Source organism: Amblyomma maculatum, chromosome 2, assembly GCF_055883805.1.
Source record: "Amblyomma maculatum isolate TAMU_Amacu chromosome 2, ASM5588380v1, whole genome shotgun sequence".
Classification (NCBI taxonomy): domain Eukaryota; kingdom Metazoa; phylum Arthropoda; class Arachnida; order Ixodida; family Ixodidae; genus Amblyomma; species Amblyomma maculatum.
The window spans coordinates 124081934-124109496 of NC_139345.1; the positions used below are offsets into that span (position 1 = coordinate 124081934).

Genomic DNA, 27563 nt, shown 5'->3' on the forward strand with positions numbered 1-27563 from the left:
AGGCCCGATTCCAACCGTTACTGAGAAAAGAATGACAAAAAGCGCGGGGGATCACGATACTCGTCAATGCATTATTCAAGGCACCTGTGAGAGCGCATGTCTCCAAGTGAGTGACATTAGAGAGATTTAGCTACCGAAAACGTACTACTGTTGATTTATACCAGTTTATTTATTTTTTATTTATTTATTCCTCAAAGGTCTCTGATGAGACATTACATGAGAGAGTGGGCGTTACAGGACAAATAAATTTAATAAAAATCATAATCAGATGTTTTCGATGAGCCGCTTGAAAATTTTGGGGTCGATGATCAAAATGAGATGTTTTTAATGAGCCGCTTGAATATTTTGGGGTCAATGATTGTAGTGACTTCGGTGGGCAGGCCATTCCAGTCCTGTACTGTGCGCAGGAAAAATGACTACTGAAAAGTAGTAGTGTGCGCCTGAGGGGGGTACACTGCGTTAATGTGGCTGGAACGAGAAATACAGTGGGCTCTTTTTACTGGTACACATCAACCCGGAGAGACCGGCGTGGCGGCGGGGTACCTGCGGCTCGGTGCAATTGGTTGTCATCTTAACGGCGCATGCGCAGTTGTGGCTCCGGCCAGACACCGCAAAATGAGCTTCTATTAGCCTAGTGTAGGTTTCGCTACAAAATGCCACGTAACAGTGCGCTCAATGCACCGCGATTACAGCGCTTACATACGCGATAGTGAAACGCTGTCAGTTCGCGCCTTCTGAGATGCCCACAGCAGAGCTTTGCGTAGCCGGTGGCTCGAAGATAACTCCCAGCAACTTTAGCCAATGCGATGAAAAAGCGCGCTGTCAGCAGTTGTTGACAATTATCTCATGACCAGCAGCATGGTGAAGCTCTGCCGCGAGCACAGCAGGAGGAGCGAATTCCGTAGCGTTTTAGTACCAAGTCGCGAATGAGAGCACTGTAATCGCCGCACATACAAATACACGAAGCCCACTGTCACATGGTATTTTTCAAACTTCGCGGTCTTTATTTATTTATTTATTATTATTATTTTTTTTTCAGAATACCTGGATTGGACTATTTTCGTGGTGAGACAACCTTCCTGTTGACATTTGAGCGTTCAGAGCGGTATTTAAAAAGTTGACTAGTTAATGTCAACTAATTATTCAAGTAGGCAGAGCGAAAAAAATATTACAATGAGTACTTTACATGACTCTCAACAAAACGCACTTGATATCAGTTGGAAAGGATACTTACCTTTTTTATATATCTTTTGATTTATCTTAGCTGCGCCACATACATTTTTCTGTTTTTATTCCAGATTTTTCTCAGAACCAATTTTGTTTTCCAAGGATTAGTTTGAGATGTCGTGATGGTGATGACATCCACAATCAATAACAAGCGCTGTATCGTCGAGTCATGTGAAATTACGTCTCTCGATCATGAGAATTAAATCACAAATCTGTGAGCAACATGGCATGCCAGTAAACAAGTGATCTGCTACACTACCGATGTCGCTAAACCTTTAAACAAACCAACAGCTGCGCGCTGTAAAAAAAAGCAGTATATGCATTAGCTTCAACGTTTAAGCTAACATGACTGTCGTGGAGATCGCCCATAAAGCAGGCTGGTGCGCCAGCCAACGACTGACCTGAGCCCAGCTGTCCCTGTCGCCATGAGTGAGGGCGCCCACGCCGGTCCCTGGTCCCATCCGCGCGCACACTTCGTCGATACGATCCAGCTGGGTGGCAATCTCAGCCGCGGTGAGCAGCTCCCGCTGGTCATTGAGAAGGTCGAAGGTGAACACGCGGCCGCTCTGTAGCACCACAATGTGGGTGGGAGACTCACCCGCGTAGCTCTCCTCCGCCTCTGAAATGGTAGGGGCCACGTCTTTTTCTCCAGCAGAAGCGACTATAGTTCAGTGGCAAAATGGATGCCAAAATCCCCTCTCCTCTGACCCAGGCGAAGGGAGCGCCCACAAGGCCTGTATTTTGTGGAGACCAATCACAGAAAAAGAAAGAGACCTAGGCCTGAATCCCAAGAGATTCCAACCTGCTGAATGGGGAGGAAGATGACGGCAGTCAAAACTCGAGTCTCTATTGCCCTCCGATTCCTTTGAGGGTGCAAATTAAGTTATTCCATCAATCCACCTCGGCCTGAGGACGCTTCGCTAAATAGCTGCAGTTTGTTTTCTTGTTCACGAACGGAGTGTGCAGGTATCGATGGTGTCTCACCTGTGAGGAATTTGGTGACGAGCACGTCTTTGCCTTCGGCTGGCACCCTGGTTGTGTTGAAGAACTTCCTGAACTGGTGCATGGTCCACGGAATCTTGCGAAATGACTGCGGCTTTAGCCTTTCCCTGTAGACACAAAAGCGATGTTTCAAGCCTAGTTCAAAAACTCAGCATATGCCAGTCAATAAGGCTTCAATGCAGAAATGCACTGCAGCATCTCATGACTGACTTTCGTGACAGCAGTTCTTCATCGCCACTGCAGAGCTCAGTCCCAATGGTGAACTGTGAACATCACCCGTCTATAAAAGCGTACGTACGCCATACACATGACCATGTATTCAGTACAGCACATTATCATCACCACCAGCCGGACTATACCCACGTCAAATCATGAAGTCTCGAAGGCCACGCATTTACTTTCGGCTTCATTTTCACGTATGCATCGCGCAGTTCGATGCAGGCGCTTACGCTGAGTCGCCGTTTACACCTTGAAAGATTACTGGAACTGGGAAAATTTCGCGGTCGCTTCTTCATGAATAAACAATCTATAGATGGATAAGGCTAAACCCTTGGAACCTGGACATGGTTCTCGGTTATTAAGGCGAAAGCCTTTATTGCCTCAACGTTGTCGTCAACTGAAGTGTCACGTTTTTGCGGCGGCTCCGATTGGTTGAGACAGGATGATGTCATGGAGGTCTCTAATAATCACAAATCACCACCACAGTATGCGCAAATGCATGGCCTTACATGGTAATGATCAATAACTAATTAATTATTGAATAATTAATTACTTATTAATCAACAATACTGGTTATAATTACTAAGTACTAATTATTTATAATAATTATTAATTACTAAGTACACATTTTAAATTACAACTGACCAATAACTGTTTTCTAGTTACTAATTAATATTTACTAGTTATTGCTAATCAATCATTATGTTTACTTATTAAATAATTACTAATTAGAGTCAGCTGAGTAGTTAATTAATCACTAATTAATACCGCGCACCCGGTAAAATCAACCACACAACAGTAAATGTAGAACTGCGAAGATACAAGGAGCGCGATCTCGTCAAGCAGAATTCACTGAAAAATGCACTCGCAGAATGTGAAAGAGTAGTCGCTCGCTTTACTCGTGACAGTATTCATTGCTACATGCGCAACAGTCGCATAGCAGAATGCAGCACTCAGGCTTTCGCCTTTCATCACTTTAGTCACCTAAGAGTCCTCGAATTTTTTTCCCTTTAAACTAAAACATTTTTTTTTTATTATTTCTGGAGTCGCAAAGCCGTTTGGCGGAGTCGCGAAATCTCGAGCGTGGCCGCTACAGGGCCCGAGTGTGCGCTCTGCTCGGTTACGTTATTTTACAGAAGACTGCCGCCATTGGCCTTGCGATAGAGGCCGCTGCGCGCTCGCCAGACGGGCTTCATGCAGCAGTGTGGCCTGCAACAGCGACGGCTGCACAAACATGCTGCGATATAAGAAGCGCCGCCGCCTGATCACACTTCAGACGGCATCGCCTCACCATGGAAGGCCGCGGGGAGAAAAAGAACGCGGGCCCAAGGATACCATCCATTTTCGCGAATATGTCACTTCTGGGGCAGCAGAATTCCTAAACATATATTGAGCTCGAAATAGAAAACAAAAAAATGGTTTTTTTAATACAGAAAACACGGTCTGCTTTAGGACGGGCCTAATTTACAGAAAATTATTCTAAATAACTACACAGTCAATTCTTCAAAATTCACAAATAGCTTTTTTATTCTACCAAGCTCGCGATGGTTGGCACTGATGAGAACTAGTAAAAGAAGAAAGAAAAGGAAGAGGCGTTTTCGAAACGAAGAAAAAACTCATTCTCTGAAGTTCGACAACGCGAGTAAATCTGGCGCATTTTTCCCGCAGAACACCGAAACCACCCGCCGTGGTGGTGCAGTGGTTAAGGAGCCCGACTACTGTGCCCAAGGATGCGGGATCAAATCCCGGCCGCGGCGGCCGCTTTTCGATGGAGGCGACGAGCAAGGCGCCCGTGTGCTGTGCGACGTCAGTGCACGTCAAGAACACAGAAGGCGGTCTAAATTTCCGGAGCCCTCCTTAACGGCGTCTCTCATAGCCCGAGTCGCTTTTGGACGTTTGAACCCCACAAACCCAGAAAACCAAAACCAAGCGCATTATGTAGACGCGCAGAAAGCTCGATGGAAGCTTCTAGGCACTATAATGGAAGCTCAATGTCGGCTGATGACGTGTTCCGGTGACGACTTTCAGTCCCCGGAAGTCCCGGACTATTTTCTGACACGAGTACGGCGTCAGGTTTTTCTCGGACAGCTCAGAAGTTCCGCCTCACCAGTTCATGTCCCTGGAAAGTAGCGCCGTGCCGGCGGCCATATTGAGTTAGACTCCGTACGCAACCTGAGTACTTTTTCATGTTTCTGCAGACGACAACGTGCGTTAAACCGTGGAACGATGAAGCTACCCATGGCTGGTCTCTAAGCAGCTGCAAGAGCTGCAAGACACGACTTTCCAGGAGAAAGTGTGTTTTCGAGCAAGGTACAAGTGCCTGCATGTGCTTACGCCTCGAACAAACAAAACACGAAAACAACTAGAAAAGGTGATTGAAGCGTTTGCGCAGGCACAGTACCACTTATCTTTCTACCTATTCTGGGCCCAATGATGTAGAACTGCTGAATTATGTTTGCAGACTGAATGAGTTGACGGAAAACAAGACAGAATGAAAAAAAACAAACAAACAAACAAACAAAAAAACATTGTGTCGAAAGTATCCGCAAAGTAGAAAGCAAAGCCATATATAATGATAATTTCAAGAGACATGCATAATTTTTAATGACACATTCAAGACATTCAATACGCGGCTGTTAGCTCACTTTAACGCGGCTGTTTAACTGAGTCCGCCTAACGTATAACTTGCACAGATGTGACTCAAATCATGCAAGATTCCGTGAACGGTGTCCATGCGTCAATTCTTGTTTTTCAATTTTCCAACATGCATTTTTTTGTTTTGTAGTTACTTAATTAGACAATTGTTAATTTTTCTAATCTACTAAACATTGCCTTCAGACCATAAGTGTGAATTGGAAAGTTGGAGAGCGCTTTCAGATATTCCCATTCCATTAACTTCGATAAAGGAAGCGTCACGTGTATCTTTTGTAGCGTTAGTAGCCACTGTAGCGTTAGCTACACTGGCCGAGGTTGAGCAGTTTCTCGTGGCTCTGGAGAGTTGTGCTGCGTAAGCGCGAGGAGCAATGGCGTCACACGGCACCACGCAACTGGCGCGCCGGAGCAGTGCGCACTAGTGTTCCTGTATATGCTCCAGCATATACAGGAACACTAGTGCGCACCAGTGTCCCTGAATGCGCCAGTCACGTGATATTCTTTGTATTTCGCGGGTTTTCTAAAGAGCTTGGAAAAACGATACACGTGAGGCTTTCTTTATCAGAAATAAATGGAATGTGGGTTTTAGAAGGTGCTCCTCAAGTTTGCAAATCCATTTATTTTTAAAGATACTAGTTAGTAAATTAGGAAAATTATCTAAATTACTAATTAGTTAATTGGAAAACAAGAATTCCCTCTCGTGCGCCAAACGGCCGGCAACAGTATACAAGTAGTTTCTCTGGCCTACCTCAAATTTTTCATTTTTTTTTAACCCCTGGCTAAATTTAGCTTGGACACCCTGTATGTGTACATTTTATATATATACCGGGTGTCCCAGCTAACTTGAACCAAGGGGTACAAAATAATATTTTTGAGGTAGGTCAGTGAAACCAATTGCATACAACTGCCAGCCTGTTTGCGCACTACAGGCAATTTTTTGTTTTGCAATTACTTAATTAGCTAATTATGTTAATTTTTCTAATTTATTAAATATCGACTTTAGACCAAAAATGTGAATTGGAAAGTTGTAGAGCACATTCAGAAACCCCCATTTCATTAATTGCGACAAAGAAAGTCTCACGTGTATCTTTTTTTCCGGGCTCAGAAGAAAGCCCGCGAAATACAAATAATACCACGTGACTAGTGCATTTGTGCGCCGCGATTGTGGTGCTCTCAGTCGTGGTTTGAGCGAACGAAATTAGCTGCGGCCGTATCTTCTTGGCCCCGTTAAAGCGGCAGGCCGACATGCCATCGATGGCTTCTTCTCCCGCGTCAGACAGCCGGCCCACGTGACGGTGCAGTAGCAGCGAGAGCGGCGAGCCGATACCGACACCACCGAGATTTTCACAAGGCCTCCTTCTCTCTCATCAGCGAACGTCACGACAAACGGGTGAGCGATAAGGTATCAGACACTGAATCTGCGCATACAGGCTTGGGTAAAGGGGCGAGATGACATCATGTGACTCGACTAAAATTAGCGCTGCGCCTTCATTTGCCGGTTCTTTATCGCCATCCGCTTGTCGTGATGTAGGCTGCTGCGGTGCGCAGGCCTGGCCAAAATCGCGGTGGCGACGGGCGAGCTCGAGCTCGCTCGAACCATCGCAAACATTTCTGCCTGCCGCTGCAACGGGACCATCGGGTCACGGCAGCAGCTGATTTCGTTCGCTCAAACCACGACTGAGAGCAACACAATCGCGGCGCACAAATGCGCTAGTCACGTGGTATTATTTGTATTTCGCGGGCTTTCTTCTGAGCTCAGAAAAAAAGATACACGTGAGACTTTCTTTATCGCAATTAATGGAATGGGGGTTTCTGAAGGTGCTCTACAACTTTCCAATTCACATTTTCGGTCTAAAGTTGATATTTAATAAATTAGAAAAATTAACGTAATTAGCTAATTAGGTAATTCCAAAACAAGAAATTGCCTGTAGTGCGCGAACAGGCTGGCAGTTGTATGCAATTGGTTTCACTGACCTACCTCAAATATATTATTTTGTAACCCTTGGTTCAAGTTAGCTGGGACACCCGGTGTATATATATATATATACACAGCACTGTGAGGTTGTGGGTTCGTCTCAAAACTGCGCTATGCGGTTGCATTTTCTAATTCCGTGTGCAAAATTATCAGCCGATTACTTATGCAGTCGCCCTCGCACAAAAATCTCCGTCCGTTTTCTGCGGTTTCCAAAGATGGCTAGCTTTTCTTGTATACCTAGCCCAGAAAGCCCCGCACTTGACTAATCCTTGTCTGCCTGCAGCATAACATGATGAAACACGCACACCTTCTAGATTACTAATGAAAGCAGCCCAAAAATTAGTTCGCCTCGTTTCCATAGAGAATACGAGTTACGATGCTTGGAAAGCACTGAAAGCTACAGGGGCAGCCTGCATGGCACGGCGCGCAGGTGAACGCAAGACGGGCTGTATACTTTTTTTTCGTAGAGAAAGTACGGCACGTGCGTGTGTTTCCACTAGCAGAATAATGACAAAGTTATGATCCGGCTGCAATAAGAAAGACAATAAAGAGGCCTCGGCCTAGCACATGAATAATGACAGAGATCGACGACGGTAATAAATGAGAAGAGTACCCGGCGAAAGGCGCAGAAAAGATGGGCCTCGACGAGAACCTGAACGCGGCTAATGAGCCCCCAGAGAATAATCGTTCCCTACAATGGACTAAAATGCCCGCCGATGCCATCGAGGAACAGAACGTCTCTGGGAGCCGTCGATCGATTGCTAAAAGCATATTTAGGAATGCTGCCAATTCCTAAGCAAACGAAAATGGCCAATGCGAGAACACTGGTTGGGGGAAAGAAATGGCAGGTTGGCTAAGTTGGCGGAACGAACCCAGATGACAGCTTCGAACCAAGCCGCTGTGAAATTCTTCAACAGCTACCACTGCACTGCCAAACAACAACAAAAAAATATCCTCACGATCACGATACTCAGTACTATTACGGAGCCGCAGTTGTGGGTAATTTTTGCGTGTGCATCAAGTTTTGTTATTTACGTATTTTAATCTTATAACCAGCAAGGTTCTTCGAGACATGTGATGTCTTATAATGTTTCGCCATCGACGCAGACGTTACGCGATGCGCCATGAACGCGTATGACCATTCCATGACCATTCGGTTTAGTTTGGTTTGTGGGGTTTAACGTCCCAAAGCAACTCAGGCTATGAGAGACGCCGTAGTGGAGGACTCCGGAAATTTCGACCACCTGGGGATCTTTAACGTGCACTGACATCGCACAGCACACGGACGCCTTGCTTTTCGCCCCCATCGAAAAGCTGCCGCCGAGGCCGGGATTCGATCCCGCGTCCTTGGGGACAGTAGTCGAGCGCCGTAACCACTGCGCCACCCCGGCGGGGCGGATGACCATTCGGTCCCGGGACAAAACACATTTAGTCTAAAGGAAACAATTTAGAAAAAATTTGGAGGACGCTTAAGCTTCGCCTTCAAGAGTGGAACGCGATTGCGTTATTGCACCTCGTTTGCACCGCCCACTCATTCGCTCGGTATGCTCTTGAGTCACACAGTGTTCGGCGCGGCAACGAAACGTGCGCCTGAGCAAGCGGAACGAACCAAAGAACTCGGTGTCTCGGAGGGAGAAAGCCGGGCAGCGACGCGCCATGATAGAATCGTCCTCTATCTCGCTTGGGAGCACCACGCAGAAGCATGATTCATCGGAAGCAGCTCGGCACACATCGCAGGGGACGCTTTCCCAGCAGAAGCGCTACGGTGCAGCGATCACGTCAGAGGCGTCCGGCATCAGATGCTTCACCTAGCAATCGCGCTGTGAGCGGAAAGAGGAGCCGCGTCGCCTAATGGCCTAAACACCACTGTTCGAGTGACGCACGCTGGATGTTGGAAGGGGAGAGAGCGAGAAAACTTATTAAACGCAAGGGTACTGGGGCATCCTCGCACCGGTACCCGCGCGGCCCGAAGGGAAGAAGCGGGTGAGTGAAGATAGTGATCTAAAGAAAGGAAAGACGCTTGATTTTACAACCCGTGAGGGTGCACGGCAAAACGCCAGGGGCGAGTGGCGCGCCACGTGTCGGGGCAGCGCCGCAGATTGCGAGGACGGGTTCTTCTGTGTTTGCCGTTTATGAAGTGCATGCCGGGATTTATCGCTCACGGCCAACGCCGCCGACGACACCGGCTTTTCTGCGACACGAGCTCCTGTCGTGAAAAAAAATGCCTGTCGTGCACCACGTGGCTGGGAGCTGTATACAAATGGTTCTTCTGGCCTACCATCATAAGGCGAAAGCCTTTCTAGTCTTATATCGAAATCTCATGCGCGAGAGTTGTACGCGAGATATGTCATTCTCCGAGATTCCGCGAGATGCGTTCTTATCTATAGCGTTCCTGCAATCTGAAATCGCACACTTGAACGCAGGCCAAGGAACGCCACGTGACAGGAGCGATGTTGTAGCGTCCAACCTCACACTTGCCGGAGAAAGCGTGGCAGATGCAGCGGCTTTCCTGTCATATATAAATTATAATTGTATGTAGCACTGGAACGATCGCCGATAAGAGGCAAATGATAGGAGAGGAAGGGTAGACCAGTTAATTTTGTTTTAACCCTTGGCTAAAGTTAACTTGAAAACACATGCGGACACGTCGCGGCATCGCGACAAGCATCGGAAGTAAAAGACACCATATACGATTCCCGCCTGGCAACTCAATCACCTCTGCCAATTAGCGCTGAGTGATACACAGTTCACAAGGCGCCCATCCAGCGCAGCTGCTATCCTGTCTCAACTGGTCCGCAATTTCAATTAATTTCACGAACTAGTGACGCATGCATGATGTATGGCCATGTACTGTGCGCGAATGCTGTACTTTCAGCGAAAAAAAAAAAAAAATTAGAGGGTCTCTCGGATGTCTCCTAGGAGGAGAATGGCCAAAGCCTACCCTTTCTATCCTATAATTTGCCTCCCATTGTTAGCCTCTTGTCAGCATTCGTTGAAGTGCTACATATAAATATAATGGGTTTATAGGAACGGGAAGGCGCGGTATCTATAACACTTTCTCCATGTGTGCGTTTGGGACGGGTGGCCAAATTAAAGGCGAGGTTGTGAAGGGTGGCTGATCCTGTCCCTGATGGGGCTGGGACCGGTAGGTCACCGCCACTTGCGGCGGGGGATAGCTTGCCACTGAAGTTTATCTGTTGTAGGCCGTCATTGCACCCGCCACCGCTTCGGTGGTGGTGGACGACGGCTGTTGTTGCGGTGCGCGTCTTTCTCTCCCTCGTCTTTTCCTTTCTTGATCGCCTCCGGATCAGTCAAAACCCGCTCCCCAGAAACTGCAGAGGAAGCGGCGATAGCACTAGCTATTACTAGTAGTAATGCTGACTTGATCTTCAGCGATTCCAAAACAGCCATCCGAAATTTGGCGAGGGGCAGAATATCTGTCACAGCGGCGCGATTGCTGAATCGGGCCACGGGGCGAGGGACTACGGAGGCGGAAATTGTCTGGGTACCAGCACACTCTGGGAATCCTGGGAACGAGACGGCTCACATGAATGCTCGAGGTTTCGTCAGCCGAGTAGGTGAGCCGGACGTTCCGGGAAGGTCCACGAGAGATGGGCTGGTATCCTTTCATGACATTACTAATCATTTCAAACTTGAGCGGAGGATTTACCCACCCCCGGACAAGCAATTGGTGAAGGCGCAGGAATGCGTCTGGCGACGATTGCAGACTAGATGTTTCTTCAACCCATACGTGTTGAGAAAAATCTACCCGGACATTCAGCCGGAGTGCAAATGGTGTCAGGAATTGGCAACCTATGACCACATATTATGGAGCTGTAGCATAACACCGCCACCGGCGGATATTATGCGTGATCCTTCCCTCGAGCAGTGGGAGGCCGTGTTGGCCAGCTCAGACCCGGTCGTCCAGACCAGGGCCGTGGAGTGGGCCACCCAGGTCGCCGTCAGCCATGGGTTGATGGCCATCTAACACGGAACCATCCATACATGCTCTCTGACGAAAATAAAGTTTTTCCATCCATCCATCTTCTGTCCGCACGAGGCAGCGGAGGTGGCTCAGCTACAGAGCCAGTAGCAGGCCCGTGCATTTTCTTTTCCTTCTTCCTACAGCCACAACAACAACGTTTTGACGCTTACACCATCGCTCCTGTCGCGTGGCGTTCCTTGGCGCGCGTTCAAGTGTGGCATTGCAGGTGGCAGGGACGCATCCCGCCTCGGCCAATCAGAAATGCAAAAGCGGGACATACTTTGTCCACGACAGCATGAGCCATTAAAGGCCTTAAATTCGCCTTAAAAACAACAACACAATCTCTCTCGCTATGAGTAAACCAGGAAACGCGCAGCCACTAAAAGAGAGCCGCATTCTATCACCTTGGCCTTGAGGCAGGGATCACGATAAAAGTGATTGCCGAGCGGGCGCTGCTTATCGCGTAGTCAGAGCGCGTAAGAGAGCTGCCCTTTCCGACCTGCATGGCTGGGGCTTCGAGACACCGAGCACACACATATATCTCGTCCTCCTATCATTCCTGCATCATCTTGGGAGGCGCCCTGGTGGACTTATTTCACTTTTCTTTTCATTTTCTACCCTGCGGCACCAATGAAATCGGCCGAATGAAGATGGGAATTAAGCTAACGATATGCGTTGCGGGGCTAGTTGGTTCGTTCTCGTAGTTATTTAGGCACAAAAAAAAAAAAAAAACTGACGTCCCGGCCGTCTGTCGGTTGTGCCTTTCTATTCTTATTTTTCTTTAGCTTAAATAACAGCTGTATAGATAGTCCTGACGTCCGGCATCAAGATACCGAGCCCGTGCGGTCATGTACGGCTTAATTGCGAGCTGTAGAGACGACCGGCATTCGGCGAAAGCCATTATGCCTCATCTTTGTCAGCAGGAGCTGTCGGTAGAGGGTGTCACACTTTCGAGGGAGATAGTCAAAAATAAATAAACCTTGTCTCTAATGGGAATCGAGCCTCTATCCCTTGGATCCCCAGCCGAGCGCATTACCACCTGCGCCACGCCCCGAACCGTGAAACGTTCATCAAAATTCCCTTTGTCTACAGTGAGGATGATAGTTGGATACCACGAGTGACAGATACTTCGCCTTTCCTTTCCTGTAAACGAATTATAGAACGCCGGTGAACTTTGATGCGTTCAATAGAATGCTGGTTGTGTCGACAATGGGAGTGCCATGTACCGTCATGACAGGGCATGCCGTCACCAGACGATTCATGCATAGACGAAGCTGACCTCGACGGGCGTCCGATCCAGGCGTCCGTGCGGCGCCTTGCATTTGGCGCTTCCGCGAACGCCGCACCGCACTGACCCAGATGTCTAGGAGGCGTTAGTACAGCAGGCATCAGCGACATTTCAAATTGATTTACAGGATAGAACAGACGCGGTATGTGTCACAATTCTCCGCGGACAAATGTACCACACACAATAATTGGTTCACAGGAAGGGAAAGGCGCAGTATCTGTCACACTTGTTTCTGTGGACACCTGAACCGCACCGTAAGGGAAGGAAGGGAGTGAAAGTGTATAGAGAGAAAGAGGAGCCGTAGTGGAAAGCTACAGAGTAATTTCGACCACCTGGGGATCTTTAACGTGCGCTGACATCGCACAGCACACGGACGCCTCTTCGTTTCGCCTCCATCGAAACGCAGCCGCCGCGGCCGGAGTCGAACCCGGGTACTCCGGCACAGTAGTCGGACGTCTTACCACTGCACCACCCCGGCGGGGCTACCACACTGAACGGAAGAAGGTGGGAGTAAACGAAGAGAGGGAGATAGAGGTGCCGTAGGTAGCCGTAGTGGAGGGCTACGATGCACTGCGTTATAACAGCGCCATCTAGAATGCTATAATGGCTTTCGCCTCGTCGCACTTTTAGTGGTCCAAAGTGCCCTCTAGAATTTTAAGACGAAAGCCTTTAATGGCTCATGCTGTCGTGCACAAAGTATGTTCCGCTTTTGCGGCGTTCTGATTGGCCGAGGCGGGATGCGCTCCTGCCATCTGCAATGCCACACTTGAACGCCCGCCAAGGAACGCCACGCGACAGGAGCGATGGTGTACCCTCCAATCTCACACTTGTCGGAGAAAGTGTGACATACTGCGCCTTTCTTTTCCTGTAAACCAATTATAATTATATGTAGCACTGCAACGAATGCTGACAAGGGGCTAACGATGGGAGACAAATTATAGGATAGGAAGGGTAGGCTTTCGCCATTCTTCTCTTAAGAGACATCTAAGAGACCCTCCAATGTTTTTTTTTTTTTTAGTTTCTGAAACCCGACATTGAAAACTTATCTAAATGGAGTAATTTCCCGCGTGTCCAAATCTATATAATCGTTTTTAGAGGTGCCTTAAGCAGCGCACAACTCTGAATTACTATCTTCCGTGAATTCGCGCACGTCTTCTCGCCCTGCGTGGGACGCGCCCAGTTCCATATCATAAGCGGAGCGGTAATAAATGCGAAATGCAGTGCACAAATTACCGACCCCCTGCCGCAGCCTCAGATGGTTGTCCATAAATAAATACGAATTGGTCGGATGTAGCAGCTCTTAGTTAAAAAAAAAAAAAAAGACCATTTCGTCGTCCATATAGTTTCCAAATATAGTTGAACAGGCGCCTTTGAAAATATTAAGCCAGCTTCAAAGCATTGCTGCACTCTCAAATATAATGACGAAGACGTCAGACTGCAGTGTGTTCCAACTGTGCGCGCTCTTGGCCAGTTTCAATTTCTTTTTTCTTTAAACGGGACTGCGGAGTTGTAGCGCAGTCTGGACGGTCATCTGTACCCACTATGCCCCTGGTGACTAAAGAACCATCACATGTACAAGTACAGGGTCATCCACTTCTAGCTATAACATATAGTCAGCGCTTTCAAATCAACATTTCATCCGACGCACGTGTCGAAGCGTAGCGATGCGAGGCACAGAGGGAGCCAGAGCTTCGCAAGGCCTGCCACTTAGCTTTATTGCGTGGCCGGGACAGACGCAATGACACTTTGAAATCAGTGACCATGTTATAGCTAGAACTGGACGACCCTGTACATAGTAACTCAATGATGGGTCTGACACGCGACGTCCGGCCGGAGGCTTGCAAGCGGCCGGCTACACCGAAGCGCCGAAACCGAACACCAGCTCCGCAGCACAAAAACAGAGTAAACGGAGCATGCACATGCAACGAGCGTGCCGCCGTACGCATCTCCCTCACGTGTTCGACAGCACGGCCGGGCGGGCAGCACACTGACTGTCCAACCAGCTGCTGCGGGCACATGCATGAGCGTAGCAAATGTTTACTGCAACGTGATTAACGGCGGAGCAGGTTTCCAGCAAGGGGAATGATCGCTATTCTATCGGCCGCTCTGGCATAGTCGTCCGCAAGAAATAAAAATAATAGGAAAAACAAGGACGTTTTCTCAAGGCTCCCTGTGCGAGTGGACTGCCACGATAGAGATGCCATTTTTTTCCTCATCAGAAGTTGGTAAAATTATTTCCGCATTTAAAACTCGCGGCGCAATGCAAAAGAGTCCAAAGAAAAATTCTGGCTCGGGCGTAGCGGCTGACATTGTTTCTACGCCATCAAAAAAAAAAAAAAAGAAGAAGAAGAAAGAAAACGGGCGTTTTCTGGAACAGCGAGCGCGCTTTTGCGCTTTTACTGAAGGAATACTAAGCCCTGGAGCTGGCCCTGATGGGGCTGGGACAGGTAGGTCACCGCCGCTTGCGGCGGGCTCTAGCCTGCCACTTAATTTTTATATGTTGTAGGCCGTCATTGCACCCGCCACCGCTTCGGTGGTGGTGGACGACGGCTGCCGTTGCGGTGCACGTCTTTGTCTCCCTCGTCTTTTTTTTTCTCTTGTCTATTTTCTCTTCTGTCCGCACGAGGCAGCAAATGTGGCTCAGCTACAGAGCCAGTAGCAGGCCCGTGCATTTTCTTTTCTTTCTTCCTACAGCCACAACAACAAGGAATACTAACCACCTAGTCCTGAAGTGTCCCTTTCAATCATCGTGTGACTTTTTTGCGCTGTTCACACAAGACCCCAAAACGCACTGTCATCACCAGTGAACATCCCACATGAGTACGGAGTGAGCTGACGCTCCCAGCAGTGGCTTGACGCAAACGAAAAAAAGAATGGCGCAAAAAAAAAAAAAAAGAAATGGCCTTACAGTCCGGCTTTAATTAAGCGCGTGTTCGCACCGTTCATTGCCTGCGCGCAGGCACCTCGTATTCTGAACTGAGCAAGTCGAGGGAAGGTGTCGCCCATTACGTAACGCTATACACGGCGCTGCACGTTATCCAGCAATATCTTGGAGGGTCGCCAATATCGTCGTCTGCGATGGCCTTTCTTCCTTCACCGAGTCAGATAAGGATCGGAGATTGCGCGATACGTGCGGCGGCGGCCAAGGCTACACAGCGGACTCCTTCCGCACACCGATCGGTGTACCGCTTCGTGTGAAACAGGGCCCGACAGTCCCGCGCGCGAATCTGGAGGGCGCGCTGAATTCTGGCCGGTCGTTGATGGCGAGCCCCAGATGAGGATCAGAAGCAGTGCTGTCTTCCTGGCGCACGTCATAAAAAAAAAAAAAAAAAAAAAAGATAAACTAAGAAACTTCACGTAGTGAAAAAAAGAAACATTCAGGTCTGTTTTTCAAACTGCGAAACTTAATCGTATAGGTTCTTTAGAAAAAGAGAACGTTTAATTTGTTTTTTTAGCGCCGCACACTATACTACACGGCGGCGATGCCGGCAGTCAGAGGAGGTCACAGTGCTCAAAATGCTTGCCAAAGCTGCGAAGCTGAGCGTGATGTCACCGAGGGAACACGTCAACGGCACCTATACGACCTATAAACAAATGGCTTGGAACTTTTTTTTTTTCAGTTAAAAATCGCCCGTTCCACAATTATTTATGCGTAACGTTGCTGTCAATCTCGCTTAACCTTCTCTTTTTTTTTTATTTTTTTAGCAGGGTCCATTACATCTTTTCTACCGCTGAGTAAACTGCGAATCGGCCTCGCCGGGCAGAAGTGAAATAGAATGACAGCATAATCAGTTGCACAGAACAAGGAACATCCTTCCACCGCCACATCAGGCACATTCGTTATTCCATCATGCGTAGTGCATCAAGCCTCTAATCTTTGCTTTTCTTTGCTTTAAAGCGTGAAGTTGGAACCTATGTAGAGTCTCTTCTTTCTCCTCTTTTTCCTGTCACTTTCAACGCTCAGATGCCCCGCGACGGCTAGGGCTTTGTACCTAGCACGCTTTGAATGCACAAAGGAACACATAAATGAAACCTAGAATAAAATAACGACGACGCACTGCACCACGTTTGGAAACTACACACCGTGCCGTCATTAAATACCGGCAATATACGGCCCAACTCTAGTCGCGAAAAAAAAAAAATGAAAAGCATCCGAGAGCACTGTGGAATCTACACTGCAGAAATTCGAAAGCCTAAGCGTTGCTGGTGCGCATGGTGCATCACGCTTACCTCCATTATCATTATAAACTAAATGCACCGTCATTATGGTTGCTAATGTGATCACTGCCATTACCTCTAATTGCAGCGTCCATGTCATCGCTACTATCATCCTCACGGTAGATAAGGAGAATTATGATGTGCGTTTCACCAACCGGGGCGTGGCGCAGTTGGTTAAAGCACTCGGCTGGGAATCCAAGGGATAGAGGTTCGATTCGCGATGGAGAGAGGATTTATTTCTTCCTCCCGGTAGACTGGCCGATGACGTCACCAGCTGATGCGTCACAATCTCACGGAATCTCGCGAATAAGTGTGACGCTTCTCGTTGCGAACGGGCAGGGTCATGGCCGCGAGTATAAGCCATTAAAGGTTTTGGCCTTAATATGTTAGGGGCTGTTATGAACAACTACCATTCGCGTTAAGTTGACAACCTGTTCCGTTTCATTGAAAGAGATGTCGCGCTTTACAACGCCAAAAGAGCAAGTTGCATGTAGTATTTTGCTGATTAAACGATGCCGACCAGAAGTATATATAACCACAGTCAAAAATGCGCACTGCTGTACCTCATTTATACACTGGAACCGACACGAGAGAGGGAATCCGGCGCAGGTGCGCTGAATTCTGAGGGAGGACAAAATGAAAAAAAAAAAATAATAAATAAATAAAAAAGACGAAATGGGTATTTAAACCGCCCGAAACAATTACCCACAGAAGGGCTACCATTAGCGAAAAAAAAAAAAAGTATGTGTGTGCGGGGGGGGGGGGGGGGGGGGGGGGCAAGAAATCATGTCGGCAAGATGACGCCGGAATCGCAGCTGTTTTCATCTGCGACTATAAGGCCACGCATGTCAATCATCCACACATACGCACACGGCGGAGTGAACGATGGTACAGAATGACGTGTGCGCAAGCGCAAGTTAAACATATATAGGGACACGCGCTCTTTCCGACCCTGCAGATGGAAAAATCATGACTTGGCTATTCGCCATATTGGATTGATCCGGTTTATGGGATTGAACGTCCCAAATTGACTCAGCCTGCAAAGGACACCGTAGTGGACTGCTCCGTACACTTGCCCTCATCCTCCAAGAAAACGGGGGAGGCACGGCCGGGATCAGGTCCTCCGTCCGGCACCGCTGAGCCACCGAGGTCGGGACATGTACATATTGCAGTCACCTACACTTCAACAAGAAACACGGGAGCTCGTATTCTTCCATTTACGAAATTTGAGCGCCCTGTGCGTGCTGTTCGTGTTAAAGTAAGCGACTGAGATTGAGACCGCGAAGCTCGATTCCACCGTTTCGTGAAATGTCAAAAACCAATGGTTTTTTTATTTTATTTTATTTATTTATTTATTTATTTATTTATTTATTTATTTATTTATTTATTTATTTTTTTTTTCTGTGTCGACTGCAACGCCGGCTAATATAAAGGCTGCTCACGCAAGGCACGGACACCGCGCGCTTTCGGCTGAAAATGAGCATTTGGTGTACAATCCACAGCGCCACCAACAGCTATGCACTCGGCCGGCTCGCTGCGTAAAATAAAGGCCCGAAAGTCGTGATATAAACAACGCCTCGTTGACACTGCGCATCTCCGGATTAACCGCAAATCAATACGCGGAAAGTTAGGGTTCTTTTTAACCTGCCTTGACATCGCACAGCACGCGGGACCCTCTTGTGTATCGCCTCTGTCGAAATGCGGTACCGGCGGCCAAAGGCGCCGTGGCGATGAGAAGAGTTTCCAGACCTAACAATCGCTAATTCGTATTGTCCACTCCGAGGAATTGAAATGAAACTGAATTATACCGGCGCCGCGAAAGCAGTGTGAGAAACTTATGATTTATGCCAAGAATTGATGCGCCAGAAATAGCTATGTGCGAGCAGTAAGAATAATGTGCTTTCCAAGACGACGACAGACTCGAGAGTGTCAGGAAATTAGAATGTTTTACGAAATTTCTACATGGCAGATATTGATGATCTCGCAGACAGAGGTGGGGCCTTTGGCTGCAAGCATGTGAAAGGCGTCTAGCTCAATGCCCTTAAGCACATATGCATGCTTGATGCGCTCAGTCTCTGTCATTGATGCACTGACGCGCTTGCATAGATTGAGGACGTCCTTAATATAACTGGTGAAGCTATCACCGAGATGTTGGGTGCGAGAGGAAAGACGCTGTTCAGCGCGAAGTTTTCGCACGGCCGGACGCCCGAAGAGGGCAATTAAAGATGTCTTGAGAGCGGACCAGGTGGCGATGTCCGATTCGGGGTTTTTGAACCAAAGGTTCGCCACATCCGTCAAGTAGAAAACATTTATCAGTTTCATGCCGTCGTCCCACCGGTTGTGAGCGTTCACTCGTTCGTAGGATGACAGCCAGTCCTCCAAATCACGGTCGTCCGTGCCCCTGAAAATGGCGGGGTCCCGTTGACGAAGCGCACCGGGACAGGTTGCGGGTGGCAAAGCGGTTGGTTGGATGGTGTCACCTGGCATCGCGGTAGCGAGGGTACGGCTGCGTAGCTCCAGGATCAGTCCTCGCAGACTCCATCAAGATTATAGCGAGCTTTATTGTAAGGCGAGCTCGTTTGCTAGGGCTAGGTCGAGGCTTGCAGGTAGGCGCTGGCTCGAACAACTGGTGCTCGCGTGTCGTGCCGGCGCGCTGGCGCCAGGTCTTCTCGCGTGCGTATAAATCACGTATAAATTTCATACGTGGTTTTTTAAACGCGGATGTGCGTGCCGAGACGAGAACTTCGTCCGAGGAGCACATGGTCTTTCTCCGCTGTTCAGCACTTGCGAATCGACGCACGTCAGAACCGAAACACGCTGGTATGCAAGGCGGATATGCGTGAAGCACGATACCTAAACAAATTACCGCCCATGGCGCCGCCAACTAAAGGTTTTATTTGGCTTTCAGCATTTAGGCTGTCTCTTTTTCTGTTTTATTTGAGCGATAATATCAAGTTCACCACCAGTTTCGAAAGGAAACCTTTAATATTAGGACACGTAACCTAGTTGCTAATTTGTCAGCCTCCGAGATCCATTTGTACGTCACGGCGAGACTGGGATGAGGCGGCGATACCTGTATTTCAGTTATGGCTCTTGCCAACTTTACAAGAGATTTGTTTTCAGTAAGAGCGGTGTTTTCGTGATTAGGAGCTGATATTCTATCGCCGCAAGCAAACTAATTCCTGCTCAGTGTTCAATTAACATTTGTCAAAATGGAAATGTACAAGTTTCCACGGATGCATTATGCTATGCACCAGAACCGAGGTCAGCGGACGCCGGCTGCCGGTTCTCTGTCCCGTGGAGCGATTCGAAGGCGGATATACTCACTTCCTGAGGAGCAGCCAGAACTGCAGGTAGTAGGTGACGTTTCGCGCCGCCCACAGGCTTCGGCCGCCCTGGAACTGGAAAGCGTCCTCGAAGAGGGCGAACGTGCCGCCCATGTGCGAGTTGGGCAGCAGGGGCTGCCGCTGGGACAGGTAGGCCACGTCCTCCCACCACTGCTCCAGCTGAGAGAGGGACACGCGAGCCGAAGACGAGGCGTCATCAGGATCACACAACACATGCTTGCGATCCACCGTTACACCCTATATCCTGTAAGCAACGGCCCTGCACCATGCACGTCTATAGTTTTTCGAAGTTACCGATGTCACTTCGACCTTTAAGATAACGAAGGGGCGCTTGTGCGGTAACAGATTGGACAGTCAAACCCAAATTCATATATTTCTGCCATGCGAAACATCCGGACAGATGTGGTGCGGCTACAACTGTGGTCACGCATTGCCTGCTGCTGTGCTTCAGCCGAGGATAGGGCACAGGGACTAGCGCCGTTAGTGTCGGTTGCGGAAGGAATGAAGGGAGGACACCGCAGCAGAAGTTCAGAAGGCAAACTCTACTGACAGTTTGTACAGCATGGCACGGTTCAAATGAAGGCGAGACGGTCCCATACCGCCCGAATAAGGACCTCTCTGTGGATGAAAGCTTTGCCGGCCGATGAATGCTGCGTGTCAGTGATCCATCCCGACACACAAAGTAAGCGCACACTCAAGGAAGTTCAGAGGAACGTAGGGTGCCTCGACGCGCGCGCCCTTGGTGTGATGGGGGGGCGCGCGTATCGGGACACCCTAAAGGAATGAACTTGACAGCTTACGCAGCCGCATGCTGGTGTCATTACTCCCGGTTGAAACAGCAGAGGCGTTGCAGTTCGTCAACATGTAAGTTTTATTACTGCGGATTAGAAATGCCGCGCATGTGTGTCTTACAAAGGCGTGTCAGCATCGAACATGCTTCAGGTACTGACTCGTCATTCACTGCGCATTGTAGTTCTCCTGCTCATGCCGCTTTATTTTCTGCCACAGGATCACCGGCTTCAGGGTCCGAAATTCAAACCAAGGAAACATTATTTCACTCTTTGCCCTACTTCTTTCTTCCTCTCCCTTCCTTGGCTTTTCTTCTACGGGAGCAAACGTGTATTTAAACCCCCGCCAGTGATGACCGCGCTGCCCAGACGAAGAAAAGTCCATTTGTCCAAACGTTGGCTCGGCTTGCGAACTGAGGCTCCCCCTCTGCCCTTGTTCAGTGCTCTAGCATACTGTTCAGCCATCTCCTTTCTCTCGTTCTGCCCCGGATCCTTACCCAGTTTCTGGATTTCTGCGCCCTCTGCAGGAGCCGCTGGTGGAGCTCCGCACCAACGCCATGTTCGAAGTCGGCGGCGAGGCCCTCCGTGAGCACGTACTCCTCGTCCGACGCAACGGCGCGAACTGCGGAAGAAAACAAGAAAAAAAGGGCGTGGACTTCACACTTGGGAACAATAAATCCCCCAGCCTGTAAGCCAGAAGTACAATCAAGGGCACAACATTATGCGTTAGCGACGCAGCGATATTGCCACCTGACGGTTCGAGGTAGCGCTTAAACGACAAAGAAGTTGGAGACTCTCGCGCGCTTCGGCTAGTTAACCCTTGTGGACTCTTGAGCTTGTGTCTTCGTGCTACCGTTTCTCGGGAACCTCTCTCTCGACTGTGTGTATCTGCCCCTGTTGCCGATACCCCTAAATCCCTGTCTTCGTGACAATATAATTGATTGTGTCTGATTCCAGCAATGCGCCCCGTCTCGGGAGACATGATTTGAACGTGAAGTATGGAACAAAGACGTGGAACAGAGGAGTGCGTGAAGTAGTAAACTGCTTATCTTAGGCCGGTAATTACGCCTCGTGCTGCAATCGTGTTCCCGAAAACAGTACATGGCGTTGGGAACTTTAACACAGCGCTCTTCTCCTCGTCACTATAGTGCATGCATCACTTTCTGGTGCGAAGTCAGTACTTGAAGAAACAATAGGTAGTGCCAGCCAGCAGAGAGAGAGAGAGAGAACGGTCCGAGGCGTGGGGACAGAGAAATCGGAAAGGGTTGTCACTGCTAAGACTCCGCACGCCAGAATTCACAGCGCGGCTTTAGCGTTGGCCACTGAGGCGCCCTAGCCAGGGGAGAGGCGGGAGTGACGCCAGTCGCGCAGGGCGCACTTAAGGCCGTTTCACATGATGCGATTCTCGCCGCAGCAGAGTGCGATTTCAGCCGCACAGCGACAGAAGGGCACGCCACTTCTGTCGCAGAGCGGCTGCGGCAGACTTCCAACATGTTGGTCGCACGCCGCTCCCGTCGCAGCGATCGTTGCGAACGAGACAGCCGCCAGCCTATGGAATTCAGCCTGATGTGACTGTTGTACGTAGTTGCGTACAAAACGAAAAAGTTAAAAATGTCTATTTTGCATAAATTGTTTTATATTTTGATAAATAACATAAATTAAATACTACATTTAATCTTCCGCGTGTTCTACCTTTATTGTTCGTAAAATATGATGGTGCCGCCGCTCGTGCCGCATCGACAGAAATCGCTGGTGTCGCAAGCATGTGAAAGGGCTGTTGCGATTTGCGCCGCAACGACACTGCGACTGGACCGAAATTTTTCGTGCGCGTCGCACCATGTGAAACGGCCTTTAATGTATCCACTGGCACCGGGCGCTAACGTGACTCAAATGATCGCGCAGAAAGTGTTGGAGGCTCAGCCGACTGTACTAGGCACAGTACTCTCAGGAGCGAGCAACATAAAATGAAAGGACAGAATTCGCGTTGAGAAAGGAAATGTCCAACATGGAACATCAGTTCAGTTCAGTCGTTCAGCCTTGTCCGACTCTTCGTGACCCTAAGGACCATGTCACGCCACGCTTTCCGGTCTCTCACTATCTTCCTAACATCACATAACTTCATCTGCAGTGCCTCGAGGATGCCATCTAACCATCGCGTTCGCTGCCTACCCCTTCTCCGGCGACCCTCAACCTTTCCCAACATCAAATCTTTCTCCAGCGACTCCTCTCTTCTCATCAGATGACCAAAGTAGCTGAGCTTTAACTTTAGAATTTGACCCTCCAATGAGCAGTCAGGGTTTCTGGTCAATAATATCGACTGATTTGATCTTCTGGCAGTCCAAGGAACTCTCAAGAGTCTTCGCCAGCACCACAATTCAAACGCGTCAATTCTTCAGCGGTCAGCCTTTTTTACAGTCCAACTCTCGCATCCATACATCACAACTGGAAAGACCATAGCACGAGTTATACGGATCTTGGTTGGCAGACTAATGTCTCTGCTCTTTACTAGGCGGTCAAGGCTAACCATTCCTCTCTTTCCCAGAAGCAGGCGTCTCCTAATTTCATGGCTGCAGTCTCCTTCCGAGGTAATCTTGGAGCCCAAGAAGAGAACATCTGTCACAGCTTCCACTTCTTGTCCATTGATGCTCCAGGACTTGATAGGGCAAGACGCCATGATCTTTGTCTTTTTAATGTTCAGTTTAAGCCCGAACTTCTCACTCTCTTCTTGTACGCGCATCACAAGTCTCTTGAGTTCCACTTCACTTTCTGCCATTAAAGTGGTATCATCCGCATATCTAAGGTTGTTGATACGTTTTCCAGCAATCTTCACTCCAGCTGAAGACTCATCCAGACCGGCCTTCCTCATGATGCACTCTGCCTATAGGTTAAATAGGCAGGGCGACAGTATGCAGCCTTGCCTCACTCCTTTCTCAATCGGAAACCAATCAGTAAGACCATGCCCAGTTCTGACTGTGGCCTCTTGTCCTTCATACAGGTTCCTGAGGAGACAGATGAGGTGAATTGGAACTCCCATCTCTTGGAGAGCTTGCCACAATCTGCTGTGATCTACGCAGTCAAACGCTTTCGCATAATCGATAAAGCAGAAGTAGATGGGTTTCTGGAACTCTCTTGCTTTTTCCATGATCCAGCGAAGGTTGGCAATTTGATCTCTAGTTCCTCTGCCCTTGCGAAACCCAGCTTGCACGTCCGGAAGCTCCCGATCCACATACTGCTGCAGCCTTCCTTGGAGGATTTTCAACATCACCTTGCTAGCATGCGAAATAAGCGCGATCGTGCGGTAGCTGGAACAATCTTTGGCACTGCCTTTCTTTGGAATGGGGATGTAAACTGACCTCCTCCAATCCTGTGGCCACTGCAGGGTTGTCCAAATCTTCTGACATAATGTATGCAGAATGTTAACAGCGTCATGGTTGAGGTTTTGAAGCAACTCAGCTGGAATGCCATCAATTCCGCTAGCTTTGTTCTTAACAAGGCTGGCTAAGGCCCATTCAACTTCACTCTTCAGGATTCCCGGCTCGAGATCAGTAATCGCAACCGTCTTATGTTGGGTTTGCACATTCGGGACCTTCTTGTACAGTTCTGTGTATTCCTGCCACCTCTTCTTTATCTCTGAGGCTTCAGTGAGGTCCTTGCCTCGTTTGTCCTTTATCACGCCCAGCTTAGCACAGAAGCTTCCTTTGATATCTTTGATTGTCTTATACAGAGCTCTTGTGTTCCTTAATTGGCTGTTGTCCTCAACTGCTTGGCACTGTATGTTCAGGAAGGCATTCTTATCTCTCCTTGCTATTTTCTGAAAATCCGCATTGAGAACCTTGTATCTTTCTCTTTCCCCCATAACTTTTGCCCCCCTCCTTTCCTCAGCTATTTGCAAAGCCTCTTCAGATAACCAGTTTGCTTTCCTGCATTTCTTTTGCTTTGGAGCTACCTTAGTAGCAACTTCTTGTATTATATCACGAACATCAGTCCACATCTCTTCGGGCTCTCTGTCTTCTAGATCTAATTCTTGAAATCGATTCCTCACTTCCATAGCATATTCTAATGTAATTTGATACTGATCATATCTGAAAGGCCTTCTAGTTTTCTGCGTTTTCCTCAATCGAAGCTTAATTTTGGCAAAAGAAGCCGATGATCGGTGCCACAATCGGCCCCAGGCCTTGTTTTTACTGCTTGTATAGCGCTTCTCCATCTCTGCCGGCAAAGAATATAATCGATCTGATTCCTGTACAGACCGTCCGGTGAAGTCCATGTGTACAGGCGCCTCTTGTGCTGTTGAAAATGAGTATTCGCTATGGTCAGGTTGTTTTCTTGACAAAACTCTACTAGCCTCTGCCCAGCTTCATTTGGCTCGCCAAGACTGAACTTGCCTATAATTCCAGATATTTCTTCACTCCCGACCTTAGCATTCCAGTCTCCTATGAGGAAAACGACGTCTGATGATGGGATGCGGTCTAAAAGGCATTGTAGGTCCGCATAAAATCTCTCAACGTCAGCTTCTTCAGCAGTAGTGGTCGGTGCATAGACTTGGATAACTGTTGTGTTGAAAGGGTGACCTTGGATCCGAAGTGAAATCATTCGGTCGTTTTTGGGGTTGTACCCTAGCACTGCTTTGCCCATTCTTCTGTTTACTATGAGAGCGACTCCATTCCTTCTCTTGGATTCGTGCCCACAATAAAAGACATAATGGTCGCCGGAGTTAAATTCTCCCATTCCGGTCCACTTGAGCTAGCTGATACCCAAGATATCAATGTTCAATCTGTCCATTTCTCGCTTGACGACATCCAGTTTACCTTGCGTCATAGATCTTGCATTCCATTTTGCTATGTGATATATCTCCTTGCAACATCGGACTTTCCGGTCGCTTCCCGACACATCCACAACTGAGCGTCCTTTTGGCTTTAGCCCAGCGCTTCATTTGTCCTGGAGCTACTAGGAATCGCCCTTTGTTCATCCCCAGTAACAAGTGGGACGCCTTCCAACCTGGGGGGCTCATCTTCCGGCGCCATATCTTTAATGGTATTGCGACTGGCCATAGGGTTTTCTTGGCAGGAAATACTGGAGTGGGTTGCCATTACCTTCTCCAGTGAATCACATTTTGTCAGACCTCTCTGCCGTGACCTGTCTATCTTGGGTGGCCCTACACAGCAGAGCTCACGACTTCATCGAGTTTCGCAAGCCCCTCCGCCACGACAAGGCAGTGATCCATGAAGGGGAACATGGAACATGCAAGGGCATTAAAGAAAACCTGAGCCTGGAACTACAAAAAAAAAAATAAGAAAAAAAAAAGTAGGCTGCCCCAAGCTTTCTTGTTGGCGGTTTCATGCCACACATGGCGTGTGAACGGCGTCCTCCTCTTAATGCACGCGCACTTCCGTGAGGTGAGAATTGGTAAGGCGAGCGAAAAACGGTCTACCTCATCCGAGAGATTGCACCCGAGACGAAGATGGTACTCTGCGTAGAAAAACCGTCACGCACTGATTTTCTTACAGGGGCTAACAACCCCCTCATCAGCGTGGGATGTAATTAGAGACAGCGTGGTCTGAAAGGCAAGGTACAGGAGCGCCGGAAATCAAGGACCCACTGTGGAATCCGCGAAGCGTGGCGTCACCACACTACTGCGTACAATTCAGCAATTTGTGGCGTAATAGCGAGATCACCGTCTTCGCCAGCCAACTCTTGTTTACAAACAAGCCCGGGGCGGCGATGGAGTATATTAGCTAAAACGTAACGCGGTAAGTTGCCGGCAAACTGCATCAAACACATAAATTTCACCCGCTTCACAGCCGACTCGCTTTACGCGCAACCAATGCGTGCGTGGCGCGAGATCCGCCACCCAAGCCGAGCGTCGGTCTCTTCGGCGCAGCCGACCGAAGCAGAGTTGGGTGTGGAGCTATCACTTGCTGAAGTGAGGGTCGCCGATGCGTGCGAATAGTCGACGGAGTTCCCCAGGCTTCGGTCTGTAGTACAGGCGTCGACTCTGACACGCTTGAGAGAACCCCGCAAGACAAAAAAGAAAAAAAAAAAAAAAGAAAGGAGGAAAGAAAGCGACAGACGTTGCAGCAATAAGACGTGAAGGATTTTGTAAACGATGCGCCCCACGAAGTGAAAATATTTGATTCATATACGGCAGTATAAAACGAAATCGAAAGATGAAAGCAGATTCGAGCAAAGTAGGACAACGCCAGCTCTCAGGCGGCATTTAGCCTCACACTATGTTGGCCATGTTGCATAGTACAAACGAAATATTACTACTGCTGCTCCGGAAAACCGGTCTCCTCCAAGAATTTCAACAGTAGCCTTGGTATACTGAAGAAATTGCGGTGTGTCGTCCAAGCAGCACACACACTCTACACTGACACTGGCTATCACCAGCACAGCTATGATTGCCAATTGCCGTCCTCGCTCAGCTCGTAGGAAGTCATTGCGCCATTAGGTGTAGCACAGGCGCAGAGCGCGCCTACCGATTTAGAAACAGCATAAACAGCATCTGTAACCGCTGGCGTTTTTTCGATAATACCAGAGCTGCATAAGGGCCCGATCATTACTTGAATAAGCTCGGCGCGAAGGTTGCACCAACACTTACGCGAAACACTCTGTGTCTACAAATGGCTTGTGAAAGCGAGTGCTGCCTTTGCAAACACCCTTTCCCCTCCGTGAGACATCAAAAGCTCTCGTCCAGAGAATAGTACAACGGAGTAATTTTCGAACCAAGAATGCATTTGATGTTATATATTTTGTTAGGAGTGTTGCCTGTGTCAAAACTGCATTTTGTTACAGTCATTTCGTTGCCTGCATGCCGTTGCGTTTTGCTCTACGTTGGTATACGCTAATATCGTTCTCCCTA

The 27563-nt window shown here is 48.6% G+C and overlaps 1 protein-coding gene across 1 annotated transcript in view; it reads right to left on the reverse strand.

The window, feature by feature from the left end:
- CROT (Carnitine O-octanoyltransferase) overlaps window positions 1-27563 on the reverse strand; it is a 66268-nt gene that overhangs the window by 27939 nt on the left and 10766 nt on the right. The window contains exons 3-6 of the mRNA XM_084595246.1: window positions 21199-21323; window positions 19894-20072; window positions 2212-2336; window positions 1629-1846 (exon numbers count right to left, since the gene is read on the reverse strand). Of these exons, the coding sequence (XP_084451372.1) occupies window positions 1629-1846; window positions 2212-2336; window positions 19894-20072; window positions 21199-21323 (647 nt within the window). The remainder of the gene's footprint in view (window positions 1-1628; window positions 1847-2211; window positions 2337-19893; window positions 20073-21198; window positions 21324-27563) is intronic.